This window comes from Neltuma alba, unplaced genomic scaffold (genome assembly GCF_004799145.2).
Source record: "Neltuma alba isolate B1F8T4 unplaced genomic scaffold, ASM479914v2 tig00001548_pilon, whole genome shotgun sequence".
NCBI lineage: Eukaryota > Viridiplantae > Streptophyta > Magnoliopsida > Fabales > Fabaceae > Neltuma > Neltuma alba.
In genome coordinates this window covers 1-14,741 of record NW_021632506.1, presented here as the reverse complement: position 1 = coordinate 14,741, position 14,741 = coordinate 1, and the positions used below count along the sequence as shown (strand labels likewise).

Sequence of the window (14,741 nt, the reverse complement as noted above, 5' to 3'; positions counted from 1 at the left end):
TTCACCCATTATCAAAAATTACCTCTTTAGCAAAAAAAAAAAAAATTTACCTGACAAGTATGTTCTTCATGCTACAATCTTTTTTTTAAATAACATGGTAACATCATGCTACAATATTTCTCCACTATCAAAGCTAGCATTGATTCTCCTTCCATTTTCTTTTTTTTCACTTGAGTATATATTTGTCCTATTTCATTTATTATTGTGTAACCTATATTTATAATATTTTATTTTATTTTATGCCATTTTGATCTTTTATTAAATAAAATATTATACATGACACAACTTCATATACATTAAAGCTTTATTATTATGTTGTTTTTGAATGAAAAGTGGACCAATATATTTTACCAAGGAAAGACTACGCATAGAGCAAAATAAAGCTCATCTCTTCTCATCAACCACCACGTCCCGATTTAGAGGTAGCAGATGATCAAATGGGACACGAAAAAACCCCCAATTGCTAGAAAGTGTATTATTGGAATACAATGTTGCAAATTGCAAATATGAAATTGACATGATAAATTAAGCATTTAGGGCTCATTTGGTTGCTGAAAAGGATAAGAATAAACTGAATTAAAAAAATAAAAACAAAAATAGATTTTCTGTTTGTGCTGATTGCACATTCATCTTGGCATCATCTTTCCTTCCTGTGGGAAATCTCAGTACCACAAATGTGAAAATCACCATACCCCCCCAGACCTCAGGAATTATGGACCTTATGAACTAAAGTACTCCTCTCCTCATGAACCTTGTTGGCCTATCTTCCGCCGCATTTTTGTCATTTTATTTTCTTTATTTCTTTAATCCATTCCATTCTCATCCTTTTCAGCAACCAAACGGCCTCTTTATATATAGACAACTCTATAATCTCAAATGCAATTTGGCCCTCGGGTTATAATATTTGTTACCCAAATCTGGGGAAACGAACCTCATGTACGGAAGGAACACATATCAGACTACCAACAAGATACTATATACTACTTAGCAGTATCCACCAAAAGAAATAATGATAATTGAGCAATAATTTTAATACACAAAACTACAACGCTGGAAGTAATTAAAATACTAATGTGTTGGCTCATGCAGATTTTTCAGCTTCTTCAGCTGCTTCTTCCTCCTGCAGTTTCTTTAAAGAGGGAGGTGGCCTGGGGACAATACTTTTCTTCCATTTCCGATCAAGTTTCCTAGATAACCTCTTGCCGATTCCCTTCTCAATCTCCCTTTCCCGCTTCACAGTAAGCATGCGAGCAATCTGTAGATGTCAGTATTTCACATCAGTGGTTTAAAACTACGAACAAAGAGATAGGAAGTGACCATAATGCAGAACCCAAAGGAACTGGTGGTAAACCCATTTAGGTCCCTTGGGAATTTGCTTCACGGCAGATCAGACCTCTCATTACTATATATATAAAGGTATGCGATTGGCCACTTCCTTCTCATTTTAAGATCAGACAGAGAGAAGATGGACAAGTCAGAGAATGATCTAATCAATTCTTGTAGAATGCGGACACACACACAGGGATACAAGTTCAGGGAATCATATTCCCTTTGCTCTTGGGTATATGGAGGAGGTCAGAATATCAAGATAGAACTAAGAATGTCAGGATACATGGATTCTATTGTGAATTGTACACTTGACATTGCCAACTTTCCCTCCACATCAGAAAACCAGAAGTGCAAGCAAGAGACAGAAAGCAGCAAGAGGTCTTTACTTCAAGATAATCTAAACATTGTGCTCACTTCTGGTAAATAGTGATTTTGATAGCATTAGACACTAAGTTGATTATAACTTGAAGAATAAAATATAAAAATAAAAGATTATGAGATTGACCTATAACAGCTCAGCTGAGTCAATCATAAGAAGGGCAGAGACCACTCAAATCCAAGAGGGGTGGCATAGAATATAATAAAGACATCAATCTTTTGCAGCATAACAAGGCCAAATGGGTAATAATGACATACATACACTGGATGCTGCGGTAACACATTACAGCAGGTTATGAGAACACACCCAGGAGTCCATTCATCAAGTGCTAGACACATCAAATGCACCAAGTTTTAAGCAAGTTTGAGGATGGCTGTGACTATTCCTCTTGTACAGAGCATCTCTGAGTTATGGCACCTAAAAACATGTGGAAGTTCTCAGAGCATCATTGATTACCAATGACCCCAATCTTGATAATGGGACACAGGTCACTCAGATATATAGCAGAAATAATACAAATGAAAAGGAAGAGGATGGGGTGAGTCAGGTCTTCCAAGATAACTAACTCTGACGGGTGGTAACTATGCATGAGCTGCAGAGAGAGAATGGAGTGGGAGTTGAGGGTATTTTGGGTGTGAGAACGAGAGAAAAGAGGTAGGCAAGAGTTCTGGATTTGGCTGAGGAGAGCCTCTGACCTCCAGAAAGTCAGAGAACGGATTTTCCTTCCTTGTGGTTCTTCCTTCCCTTAGTCGGCTCAATGTCTAAGAACTGAGTATGCTTGGTGTGAAGCGCCTATTGGGTATTAATAAGATGGTAGAGTTTCATCATCATGTGAGTAAAACTCCTATTTCGGTGGTTGTCACCTGTCTTCTATCTTTCCCCCTCCCTTTCAGAATCTAATACAGAGGGCTGAAATCCACAAGAGATGATGCAGAGTAATAAGCCATAACTATGGATGCGTCAATGTGATATGAAGGTCCTTCTGCCATATAAATAACTTCACCCATTACCAATTCAAGATAGTGAGCATAGTTTCATCTTTAAACCATGAAATCAAACTAGGACCACTGACAAAACATTGTAAAAATTTGCATCATGACCTTGTGATTAAATAGTCTCCTTAAAAATAAAAATGAATGAATGAATGAATGAAACTCAACTGGGGATGTCTTGCATGCATGCATGAGACAGGATCACTCACGTGCCAATAGTTACCATAAGTAGAGGGGAGTTGCCTACTCTATACCCATCGGTTACACTTGATTTAAAAAATTAGAATCTTTCGTGAGCATCCTCGATATGCTTGAAAGAAAACGAAATTTGAAGAAGTTAGGCGAAAATTCCCCAATTGCTTCTTTTTTTTTTTTTTTGGGAGAAGAAAAGCCATTAAAATTTCTAGTTCGAAGAAGGCAAAAATCCACCATTGCTTCCTAATATCAAGTTATCAATTTTACGAGGCATTTAATTTTTAGTCGGCGTACTCAATTAATATCCTATCTCATTGTTCAAAAAACTACATGTGTGCAACTAGGGAGGTCTTCAATTCACAAAGAGGATAAGAAAAACCATAAAATTATTTAGCATTTTCCCTTAACTAACAAACTATTAAACAGATAGAAAAAAGCAATACCCTCTTGCGCATCCGACGGAACTCGCTGGACTTGAACTCGTTCCGAGCAGATTTCTGGAGCCGAAGCATGAGAAGCTCGCCCTTAAGATCAGTAACCTCTTCGTTGATTTCTTCAGTGGTTTTAGCTCTAATTTCCTTCAATTCCTCCTCTCTCTTTGCCATCATTACTACTGTAGAAGAAGGATGTCGATACGATTTCATCTGAAGACATGGTTGAATTGAGCGGATGCCGCGAAGTTGAATGCCATTGAAGGAAGATTTCGGAATTCCAGAACATGCTTTTGGAAGGCAGCATATAGTTGTGGGTGAACCTAAAGAATTCAACATTTTCTCTCCCTCCTATCTCCTCGCTGTTCCTGCTCTACGTTAGCAAAGCGCGGGGGATGCGGATAAGACCAGTCGCAGACCACCTTCCTCATCTTTTGGTGCATTACAATTTCGCGTCCAGGTTTGTTCAAATTACAATTTACCCCAAAGTAAGGCAAAAACTACACAATCGACCCAATTTAACCTTCCTTCTTACGTGCTATCTCTAATTATAAGAACTAATTGACTAATTTGAGAAAATTAATAAAAAAAGTTAAGTTAGTCACTTGTAATAAATAAGTGTTGCATTGCTTAAAATATCCTTACTAATCAAATATATTAATTAGAATTACTATTGTTAGAAGAACTATCTTAAAAAAATACATAAATATAAAAACAAAATAAATTAAAGTTTATATTTAAAATAAAAATAAAAATTAAATAAGATTTTATATCAAGTACAACCGCTAGTATTGCGTGGCCTTTTGGGCAGTCAATCAAGTGCCTAGGTGCTTGAAGTTGGACAAGGAGAAATTGATCGAACTGCGCATGAGATTGATGAAAGTATTTTCCTTTTTTTTTTTTTGAAAAAACGAATAATGAATATTATATTTGAAAGTTCTCTTTGGACCAAGATATGTGGCTGTTATTTTTTGAATTTTTTAAATTCAATATTCATAATTTTTTGTTCTATTTCTCATATAAAATATTGCTTTTCTATTTTATTCTCTTTTCTTATCCCTTATTTATTTTAAAAGAGGGTTAAATATACTTTTATTAGGATTTTTCTTTTGATTCATTTAGGTTTGAGAATCTGTTTTTTTCATTCACTTGTCCAATTGAGATTTTTTTTTTTTTTGCCAAGTCCAATTGAGATCTAACTCAGTAAATTTTACATTGATTTGTCAAATCAGTTGATAATATAAAAAATATATTTAAAAACACTCTGAAAATACTAATGACAATTAATGATCTTGAAATTTTAAAATTTTTAAAAAAATCATGATTTCCAGCTTCAATTAAAATTCTTTAACTTAATTTTTAATATTTTTTATATTTTCAGTATATGTCTTCCATAGTTTTAATACTCACATTCTAGGAAGTGCTTCTATGTATCCACTTAAAAGCCTTTATAATGACAAAACGTACGCAACATATATAAAAAGTAGGAATCTATACAAATTGCAAGTTCTCAAACAATTTATTTCAACTTGTCGGCCAAAAAATATTATTTCAACCAACATCAATTTCATAGGAAGATAAGACTAAGCTTTAACACATTTCTGGGCCATAACCTACAATTGGAAAGAAGACACAATTAATTCCTTTCTATTCAAAGATGGTATGCCCCGAAAATAACAACACATGATACATTTACCTAATGCTCATTCCCAACTTCTAGACCTCCTACAGCCCCACTTCCATGTATTTAATTAATCTTATTGATAACCTCATTTAATACTTTTTTTTTAGTTTTAAATATAAGACTCATTTTTAATATAAATTATACTAATAAATATTTTTTATATTTAAGACTTGAGGAATAATTTTTTACATGACTTGCAATAAGGAACAAGAAAACATAGTCACAATTTCATTTTCATCATACACAAAACACAAGGAGGAAAATAAACAACTAAAGAAAGGGTAGTGTAAATTTGTGGAAGTTTTCATTCAAAAGTAACGGGTACTCAAATTTTTTTTAGATATAAATTTATTCTGTAAATTTAAAATTGTCATAATTTTATCTCATAGCGTTAAAAGATTAACGTTAACTGTTAAAATAGTAACATTAACCGTTAACATTTTTAATAGTATGAAGTAAAATTATCATGATTTTAAATTTTTGAAGAAAATTTACACACACAAAAATTTTGAATGGCCACAACTCTCAAATAAAAATTTTCAAAATAAATTTACACTTTAGCTCTATAAGAAATCAATCTATCTTTTCGAAGCACCCTTTTTGTTTAGTTTAAAGACAAGTCATGTTATCTATAGTTACTTTATATTTTTTTCACTTTTTTTATTATAAGAAACAACTATCAAATCATGTAATTCAAAATATTAGTTAAAAAATAATAAATATATAAGATATATACATATTTTTTATTATACAATTATTTGTAAGAGAGTATATGAGAGATAATAAACAAAAATTTTTAGATTAAGGTATACCTTATACTGTAAAATATTTTTTTGGATATATCTAGCATTTCGAAGTATTTTGTGGTGCATGTAGTACCGGGGAGTATTTTTTAAATGCGTCCAACATCCTAAAGTGTTTTTGTTTTGTCTTGATACTGGATGCACCAAAAAATTTTTGGATGCTGGATATACCTAAAAAAAACACGTTGAGGCACTGGATTCAGCGTGTTGGATATACTTAAGGAAGAAAAATACTTTAGGGTACTGATCGGATATACTACAAAATACTTTAAGGTGCTAAATGTACTCGAAAAAATATTTTGAGATGCTAGATACATCTTAACTCAAAATTTATTGTAGAAAGATAATAAGTGACATATATTTAATGGAATAAAAATAAAAAACTAATTTCAAATTTCAAATAAAGAAAGAGGATTTATTTTTTATTTTCAGAATTGTTTGTTATAAAAGGAGATGGAGGGAGTAAAACATTTTTATTAAAAAATAAACGAAGAAATTTTTTGCATTAGCTAGTCTTGGTGCTACATATTACTGTATCTGTTTAATTTTTATTTTGGTTTTAAATATAAAATATCATATTTATTTATTTATTTTTAAAATAGTTCTCTTTATAATAGCAGTTTTAACTAATATATTTAATTAGTAACTATATTTTTAACAAAATATATTTATTTATTACAAATAACTAATTTAAATAATTTTTTTAACCTATTTAAATTAATAAACTAGATGGAGGTAGCAACTTAATCCAACTGAATTAAAACTAAAACTGGATTAGACTTGGTTACTACCTTAATTGAAGCGGATCTGCTTGAACTTCGAAGGTCATACAAGTTGGCTTTTGGCACGCGTGATGTGGGAAGTGGGATCATGTCCCAGCGATTAAGTAGTGGGTCGTCTGTAATCCGTCCGTAATGCTTATATCTCGTGTTTCTTTGATTTTGTAAAATCAATCTTCCATTTGTGATTTCCTCTGTTTCCTTCGTTCTTTCTCTCTTGAATGAACGAAAACCCTTGATGCCGCTCTAACACCAGAAAACCGAAATCCATTACGTTCACAGGCAATAAAATCTTAACGACTCGAAGAAACGCAGGCGGGAGAAACGGTCATTGAGCCTTTGATGGCGTGCGAATCGCGGAGTTGAACCAGATAAAGATCGGAGTTTCTGTGATCGGTGACGAGCTGATGGGTGCCACAGGTTCCAAGCTCGAGAAAGCTCTTGGCGACCAGTTTCCTGAAGGCGAGCGTTACTTTGGGCTTGAGAACTTTGGCAATACTTGTTACTGCAACAGCGTTTTGCAGGTCATCAATCTATGCTGTGTGTGTTCTGCATAAAATCGTTTATATTAGAAGCATTGAATTCCTTCGGAAAGATAGTGAATTTGCATTTTTGTTTCCTGGGATATCGATAATATGGACTGATCCTGTGAGCTGTGAAAATAATATTGCAGCTGCATATCCTACTAAAGGGAAGTCACTGTTAAAACTTTTGCTTTAAGTTGAGCTGTTCAGCTAAATTGCCTAGCGCATGGCTGGACAAATGATTTTTTTTTTTTGGTGGGATGAAAAGTAAATACTATAACGATTGACCATTGATATGTGAATTTTCTTCTAGTCATTTCTGAATTTCCGTTATTGCAATGGAAGTATCAACTTTTTTTCCCACCCCATTTCCCCGGTTTGTTTTTCTTCTGATTTTGTTATGCAGTCGAACTTTGTGAAATAAACGTTTGTTTGTTTCCTATTTTCTTTTCCTTGCTGAATTTCATGTAACTAGTTTATTTCTGCTGTATTTAACTTAGCTCAATAAATAGCAAAAATAATTATTTGGCTTGCCTATCAGAGAAGGCACGAGAATATTGAAGCTGTCAGGCATCAACATCAGTATATCAATATATGATAAAATCAATCATTACTGTCTCCAAATCAATATGTATAATAAAATTTAAAAGCCACACTATTTACAAACTATAAATAATACAACTCATTCATCATATTCTACCCAATACACATGAAACGTGTTTTGTGTAGAATATATAGAAACATGTTTAACATGATCTATGACTTTTGAATGGTTATCTTCAGGCTGTAAAATTCTGTTTAGATACTAGTAGTTGTCTTGTTAATTTACTAGTTTTCTGATGTATAATATTGTCTCTGTCTAGTTATTTTGTTAAGAAAAATTCTTCTGATAACATTTCAGGTTTTCTGTATTTTTTTTCATTGTTGATATTCTATTCTAGTAATAACTAATAAGAATAAACCAACAAGCTGTTGGTAGGAGAACATAAGTTCGAATTCCGGGAAGCATATTTATTGGGAGAGTTAAAAAACCTTTTGTGCTCTAAGTATCAAAATGGGAAACCCTTTTTTAAATTCAAAAAAAAAAATTAATAAGAATAAATGGTGCCTAAATCTTCTGGTGCATATTTCAATGTGGTAATATTTATGCACAAGAGAAACCATTACCATGCTAAGAATACATTTATAAAAATGCATTAAACATATTTACTGACAGTACTGGAAAATGTGTGTTTTATATGTTTCATGGTTTTTATTCTGGTTCTTCACCACCAAGTCACTTTTGTTCCCCTTTCTTCAGGCACTTTACTTTTGTGTTCCATTTCGTGAACAATTGCTAGAGTATTATGGAAATAATAAAACCACGGGAGATGCAGAAGAAAATCTTTTAACTTGCTTAGCAGACTTATTTTCTCAGGTAATGAATCTAGATTTTGGACATTTCCTGTGGTCATTTGCGTGATTTTTCTTGATATAAAATTGACCGAGGCATGGTATACTATTAGAGAGTTTGTATTGTTCCCAACAATTGTATCTGTGGTGTGTGAACTGTCTTCCCAAAGAGCCTCTGGGTTCCCTAACTTGGCATGATTTTGCTGCCACAGTGATCATCTGAAAGAATTGATATCTTGACTTTTGATGCATTTGAGCGGTTGTCTTCGTTTGTCTTAAATATCAGTTGGTAAGGGTCCTTAGGGTCTGAAATCATTTCCGGAAGTTCTTGCCATGCCATGCTATGCCTCATGTTAATACAAATTGTGAGGGGTCTTGTGACTTAACTGAGATATTTTATCATGCTTGCATGCAGTTTCAAATTCTTGGATTGGTAAAATGTAGTCATCTTTACTGATATTGGCCGACATACAGTCATATATTAGTCATAATTTGAAACTTCTTATTGTACATTGAATAATTATGCACTCAAAAGCTGGAGTTCTACATGCTGATGTGTTCGGTGCTTTGACTCTCGCTTGCAATGATATCGTGGGTCATGCTCACCAAGTGTATATATTATTCCTTCATGGTTGTTTGCTTAACATATATGCTATTTCTTTGGGTGTAGATAACTTCCCAGAAGAAGAAAACAGGTGTCATTGCTCCCAAACGATTTGTGCAGAGGTTAAAGAAACAGAATGAACTCTTCCGAAGCTATATGCACCAGGTATGTCTTTAATTCGTCAAGATGAAGCTTTCTGTGAAGAAAGCGGTGATTCTAGAAGTTTGAAATTCCAATGGAGGGGAAGGGTCATATGCATTGTGTTATTGTACATGCTTTTATAGGCCTTGTGTCATTGTAAATGTTTTTGTGTTTGTCTATGCTTATGGAAAGATTGTATGCATAGAGTTATGCCCTTTATATTATGTTGCTGCTGATTCAAATAATGGCCGCTCACTTTAGATGCTATGATCTGTGTTTAAGGTTTCCATGAGGCAAAGTTGGGAAGTACTAAATGCTCAGTTTGCGGATCATTAGTTGAAGTGTTATTGTTTTAATATTTCCACTCTATTTCTTTTAAAAAGGAAGGAAAATAAAGAATAGGAGTATGTGATATATATGTGTGTGCATGCCTATTGGATTGAAAATGTGTGCGTGTTAATTGCCATTTTCATTGACTGTTACGTGCGCGCGCCCATTGGAATATTTTCTGCTTCTTTTTTTTTTTTTGCCAAGTCATACATACCACTTAAAGCATGTAAAGACATCTAAAAATGTTGGTCCTACTCCTACATGCCAAATGATGATTAGCGTTGTGGTTCTTTGGCCTTTTTTTTTTTTTGGGGGGGGGGGGAGAGACCAATGTTAGATGTTTATTTCACAGAAATGATTGAGTAAGGTTGTTTTTTGAGTTATGACAAAATGTACATCCCAATGAGGTTGTTTTTCTCCAGTTGGTCAGTGGATATCTTTTTTGCCCCTAATATCAGTGGATAGCTTTTTCTTCATAACTTTCTGTTTCACTTTATCTTGCATTATTTGTTTATTTTGTCTGTTTAGCCGAATTTAGTGTTGGTTATATTATGTTTCTGCATTTTGTCGACATGGATCTTCTCTTTCTTCTTTTTTTGCTAGGATGCACACGAATTCTTGAACTTTTTGTTAAATGAACTTGTGGACATTTTGGAGAAAGAGGCACAGGCTGCAAAAAGTGATCAAGAGACCTCACCCCCTTCTGATCCTGGAAATGTACCTAAGAACGGTTTAGCTAATGGCACTAAAAAGGAACCTTTAGTTACATGGGTGCACAAAAATTTTCAGGTGACCATCTCTACCAATGTAATGTTTTCATATTAGCATGTAGCTTGTGGCAAAACATGGGAGCATAAATGGCAATTGATAAATTGGATCAAATCACATTTTCTGTTCTCTTTTCGCAGTGGTTTTGACCAGTAATTTTGTGGAAATAATCATGCTATCCGTTATTCTATTCTGGGTCTCTATTATTCTATGCACGTGTGCGCGTGTAGTAGTCTTCCTTGATTGGGAAATACCTTCTCTTCAGTGGCCACAAAATAAGTTGTTCTCCTACTTCTGACAAATAATAATTGTAAACTGATCTGATCAGGGCATACTCACCAATGAGACAAGGTGCTTACGTTGTGAAACAGTGACAGCTAGGGATGAAACATTTTTTGACTTGAGCCTTGATATTGAGCAGAACAGTTCGATCACAAGCTGTTTGAAAAACTTCAGCTCCACTGAGACTCTAAATGCTGAAGACAAATTTTTTTGTGACAAGTGCTGCAGGTGAATAGCTTTTACTTATGTGCCCTATTTTTGTTTTTCATACCTTACACTCATAATACGTTTATGACATTAACTGTTAAATGGTTCCTTGAGTACTCTGAGAAGGCAAAGGATCAATTACAACTATTTTGCTGCTTGTTTGCAAGAATGAAATGAAATATCTGTGAAGATGTAGCATCAATGTTGAATTACTGCAATATTGAATTTAGTTTATGGTTAATTTGATGATTTGATCTACTTTTCATACAGAATGGATACATTGCTATATGTTTTATAATATTAGCAGTAATGCTGCAGCTTTTACTTAGACATACTTAAAATACTGTTGTGTTTGTTGCAATCTGGTTTATGGCTGTGACTGGTGTTGTTAGAGAATGCATACCAGGATCTTCTTGACTTGATAACTGACATTTTTCCTTCTGGCGTCTTAAAGTTATTTTATTGCCCTTTAGGTCAATGGTGTGTACAAGTGTTCTTCATTTCCATTCATATCTGATACAACTTTATTATGATATTAGTTTGCAAGAAGCTCAGAAAAGGATGAAAATAAAGAAACCACCTCACATATTGGTCATCCATCTTAAGCGGTTCAAGTACATTGAACAACTGGGTCGAAACAAGAAGCTGTCTTACAGGGTTGTCTTTCCTCTCGAGCTGAAGCTGGGCAACACTGTGGAAGATGCAGATGTTGAGTATTCCCTATTTGCAGTGGTGGTTCATGTTGGCAGTGGGCCTAACCACGGACATTATGTCAGCCTCGTGAAAAGTCATAACCACTGGTTATTTTTTGATGATGAAAATGTTGAGATGATCGATGAATCTGCTGTGCAGACATTCTTTGGCTCAGCACAGGAGTATTCCAGTAACACAGACCATGGGTACATTTTGTTCTATGAGAGCCTTGGCTCTGGAAACGGGAACTAGGCAGAGGAGCTCGACAACATTTAGGTACATCAAATCATTTTGAACTTTTCCTTCCATATATTTTCTCTGTTCTTTTTTAAAAAGAAAAAAAAAAGAAAAGAAAAATGACCTTTTTCCCTTCAACCTGTTGGAGAAGCCGTTGTCCTTCACAAGATACGGGTTTTGGAAATGTATACTAAGGTGTTCGGCTTGTACAGTGATCTGTGGAAGTACACCATCCTTTTTTGTTTTCACAATAAGAGTTGAAAGCGTGGTACATATGATTTGAACAGCTCATACACATTGCTGCCAATGTTGTTTTTGGACAATGTTTGGAATCAGAATGTAACTGGGAATTGGTTATAACTTGTGATAAAAATTGGACCAGACTGGTTAGTTGAACAAGAAAATTGATTAACTGGCCTATTTATTTCTCAAGGCTCGTGTATTGTAAAAGCTATTACCTGGTAGGTCTGAATGAACAAAGTTTAGCATTTCGGAGAGTGGACAAGGAGTCATAGAAAAGCATTTAACTCTAACGATGGATTATGACTTGCAAAAATTTGGTTCTATCTCTACTGCAATGATATGGCAGAGATAAGATACAATTATCATATGTATCTTTTTTTTGTGACACCGTGTTGCCATCGTGTTCTATTATGGATAGCGGAGCCATACGTAATTCTAATGAATTTTATGATAGATAGTAGAAGGGGCGAGTGATGAATGGAGAAGACTACAAGCAGGGATCTATCAAAACGTTTGATCCCAAACTAAAGAACATTAATGTATTATGGTTAAAGTGCGTTTAACATCCTGAAATATTTTTTAGTACATCCAATATCTTAACGTATTTTGTGGTGTATTTAGTAATCTAAAATATTCTTTTTATATGCATCTAGTACAGTAAAATATTTTGTTGAGATGCATTTAGCATCTAAAAATATTTTGTGTATCCAACATCAGGACAAAAATAATATTTTATAGATGCACCTAAAAAATATTTTAACGTGCTGGATGTATTACAAAACACTTTGAGGTGTTAGGTGTATCTTAACCCATAAATTTTTACTCATTATTTCTCATATGCTCTTTATAAATTGTATAATAAAAGAAAATTTCTCATTCTCTCATGTCTCATTCATTTCATAGAATGAGAAATAAATGGTATTATCAATGAGCTTATAAATAACACTCATCCGGTCCTTAATATAGGACCTAATTCTTGAGTTGGTTTTGGTCCTAAATATAAGACATATTTCTTATATTTATCAATTTTATCTAAATTACCCCTATAGATACTCTCTCAACCATAATCAAGTAGAAGAGGGGAGAGAGGTATTAAGAAAGATGATTATGGGTGTTTAGGAAAAATGTCACTTTTCTTATAATTAACTAACTTACCTAATTTCCTTAATCTAATCAAATTAGTTAAATATGTCTTATATTAAGGATCGGAGAAGTATAACATAAATAGGCAGTTACGAAAGAATTCAAACAAAAAGTGCAGGAATTACACTGATTTATCAGAATTTTCATGTTAAATATAAATTTTACATTATATCAAGATTGGGTAATTTGTTATACTTGTATTAAGTTAAATGAAAGGAAATAATGCATTCCTAGATTTTAGCTGAGACTCAATACTTCTATAGATTCTTACTTGTCATTTTCTTAGAAATTTACTAATTTTGCTTTCATTAATTATGAAGGAACTCTTTAAAGTTTACACCCTACTTTTTTATTTTTATCACATAATCACAATACTTTTCAGTATTACTACAAAGAGGCAAAATGGTCATTTTCAGACGTGATAATACCGCTGGCTTAACCCACAAAACGAGTTGGGTCACGGCCTAGCCCGTAAATGCCAACTCATGAGATACTTGTTTTTTCTTTTAAAATTTTTTTTATAATTTTTATTTTAATTTTAATAAGAAAAAGGATCATTTTTACTCAGTTTAATACACCTTCATATTTTGCTAGAAACTTTGATTCTAAATTTAATTTTTCACTTTCTTTATTGTTTTATCATTTTTATATTAATAAAATAACTATTAAAAATGAATTATATGTTTATATTTTAAGTTTTGAGATTAATTTAATTATATAAATACATGTAAAAAAGTTGTTAAAAAAAAAGATGGAGGTTCACGGGCTCCCTAATAGGCTCAGCTCGGCTAACTGTTAACCCACCAAGAGGTAGCCCTTTTAGGACCGACCTCACCAGCATGGTCTTCAACTTACTACGAGCCAGCTCTTATCAACATGCACGTGTCTGTATAATTTTCGGCATTACATCCCAAGGTAACTGAACAGGAATAAAAGTTAACAAAACATGAATAGCTAGAACCTCAGGTCCGAGCCAAAAGTTCCAACACTGCATCATCACATATTACCAATACACTAATGACCCTAAAATTAAACACAGATGTCAAATGCTACAAGTATAAACGAATAACTTCTGCATTTGTTGTTGCAGAACAGATACAAGTTACCGGTTGAAGTGTAAAGGGGACAAATTCTAAGGACACTCAAACTCCATTGAGAAGAAAAAAAAATTCTCCATCGAGCTGACACTAAATTGGAGAGGGATCTCTTTTCTTATTTCTCTTCAAACTGACAGAACATGGATGTTTCTTCCCTCTTCTGTTTATTCAAATTATATCAAATTGTTAAGAGAAAATATCAATACTTTTTTGTGCGAGACATGCCCCATTCCTCATCCCATACATCAGCAGTTCCGCCTCCAAAAGGAAAAATGTCTAAAGGAGAAAAGATATTCTCATCCTCCACTAATATCTGGCATTGAGTTGCTGTCATTATCGTCTATTCTACTTTGAGAACTATCTTCATGAACTCGTAAACAAAATACTAATGGCGGCTGATGGTAACCCTGAAGAGTCATCCAATTGAAGAGGCTATGTCAGAACTTTGTACTGAAACTAATTTTGCAATTCTTTAAGTACTACACATA

At 33.6% G+C, this 14,741-nt stretch overlaps 2 protein-coding genes across 4 annotated transcripts; one reads left to right on the top strand and one right to left on the bottom strand.

The window, feature by feature from the left end:
• Nucleotides 1–867: 867 nt before the first annotated feature.
• LOC114758820 (50S ribosomal protein L29, chloroplastic) lies at nucleotides 868–3,713 on the bottom strand. Its single transcript, XM_028947907.1, has 2 exons — nucleotides 3,339–3,713; nucleotides 868–1,255 (listed from the first exon to the last, which is right to left on the bottom strand). Exons 1-2 carry the CDS (start codon nucleotides 3,663–3,665, stop codon nucleotides 1,082–1,084), a joined length of 501 nt encoding a protein of 166 aa, XP_028803740.1. The 5' UTR covers nucleotides 3,666–3,713; the 3' UTR covers nucleotides 868–1,081.
• Nucleotides 3,714–6,645: 2,932 nt separating this feature from the next.
• LOC114758828 (ubiquitin carboxyl-terminal hydrolase 4-like) lies at nucleotides 6,646–12,169 on the top strand. Of its 3 annotated transcripts, none has more exons than XM_028947917.1 (7): nucleotides 6,646–6,720; nucleotides 6,875–7,116; nucleotides 8,417–8,533; nucleotides 9,179–9,277; nucleotides 10,187–10,372; nucleotides 10,680–10,861; nucleotides 11,380–12,169. In XM_028947917.1, the coding sequence occupies exons 2-7, from the start codon at nucleotides 7,000–7,002 to the stop codon at nucleotides 11,783–11,785; spliced, it is 1,107 nt and encodes a 368-aa protein (XP_028803750.1). In that variant the 5' UTR covers nucleotides 6,646–6,720; nucleotides 6,875–6,999; the 3' UTR covers nucleotides 11,786–12,169. The 3 variants fall into 3 exon arrangements, with proteins under 3 accessions (XP_028803750.1, XP_028803757.1, XP_028803764.1); XM_028947924.1 differs by having other exon boundaries at nucleotides 6,692–6,724; XM_028947931.1 differs by lacking the exons at nucleotides 6,646–6,720; nucleotides 8,417–8,533 and having other exon boundaries at nucleotides 6,735–7,116.
• The last annotated feature ends 2,572 nt before the right edge of the window (nucleotides 12,170–14,741 follow it).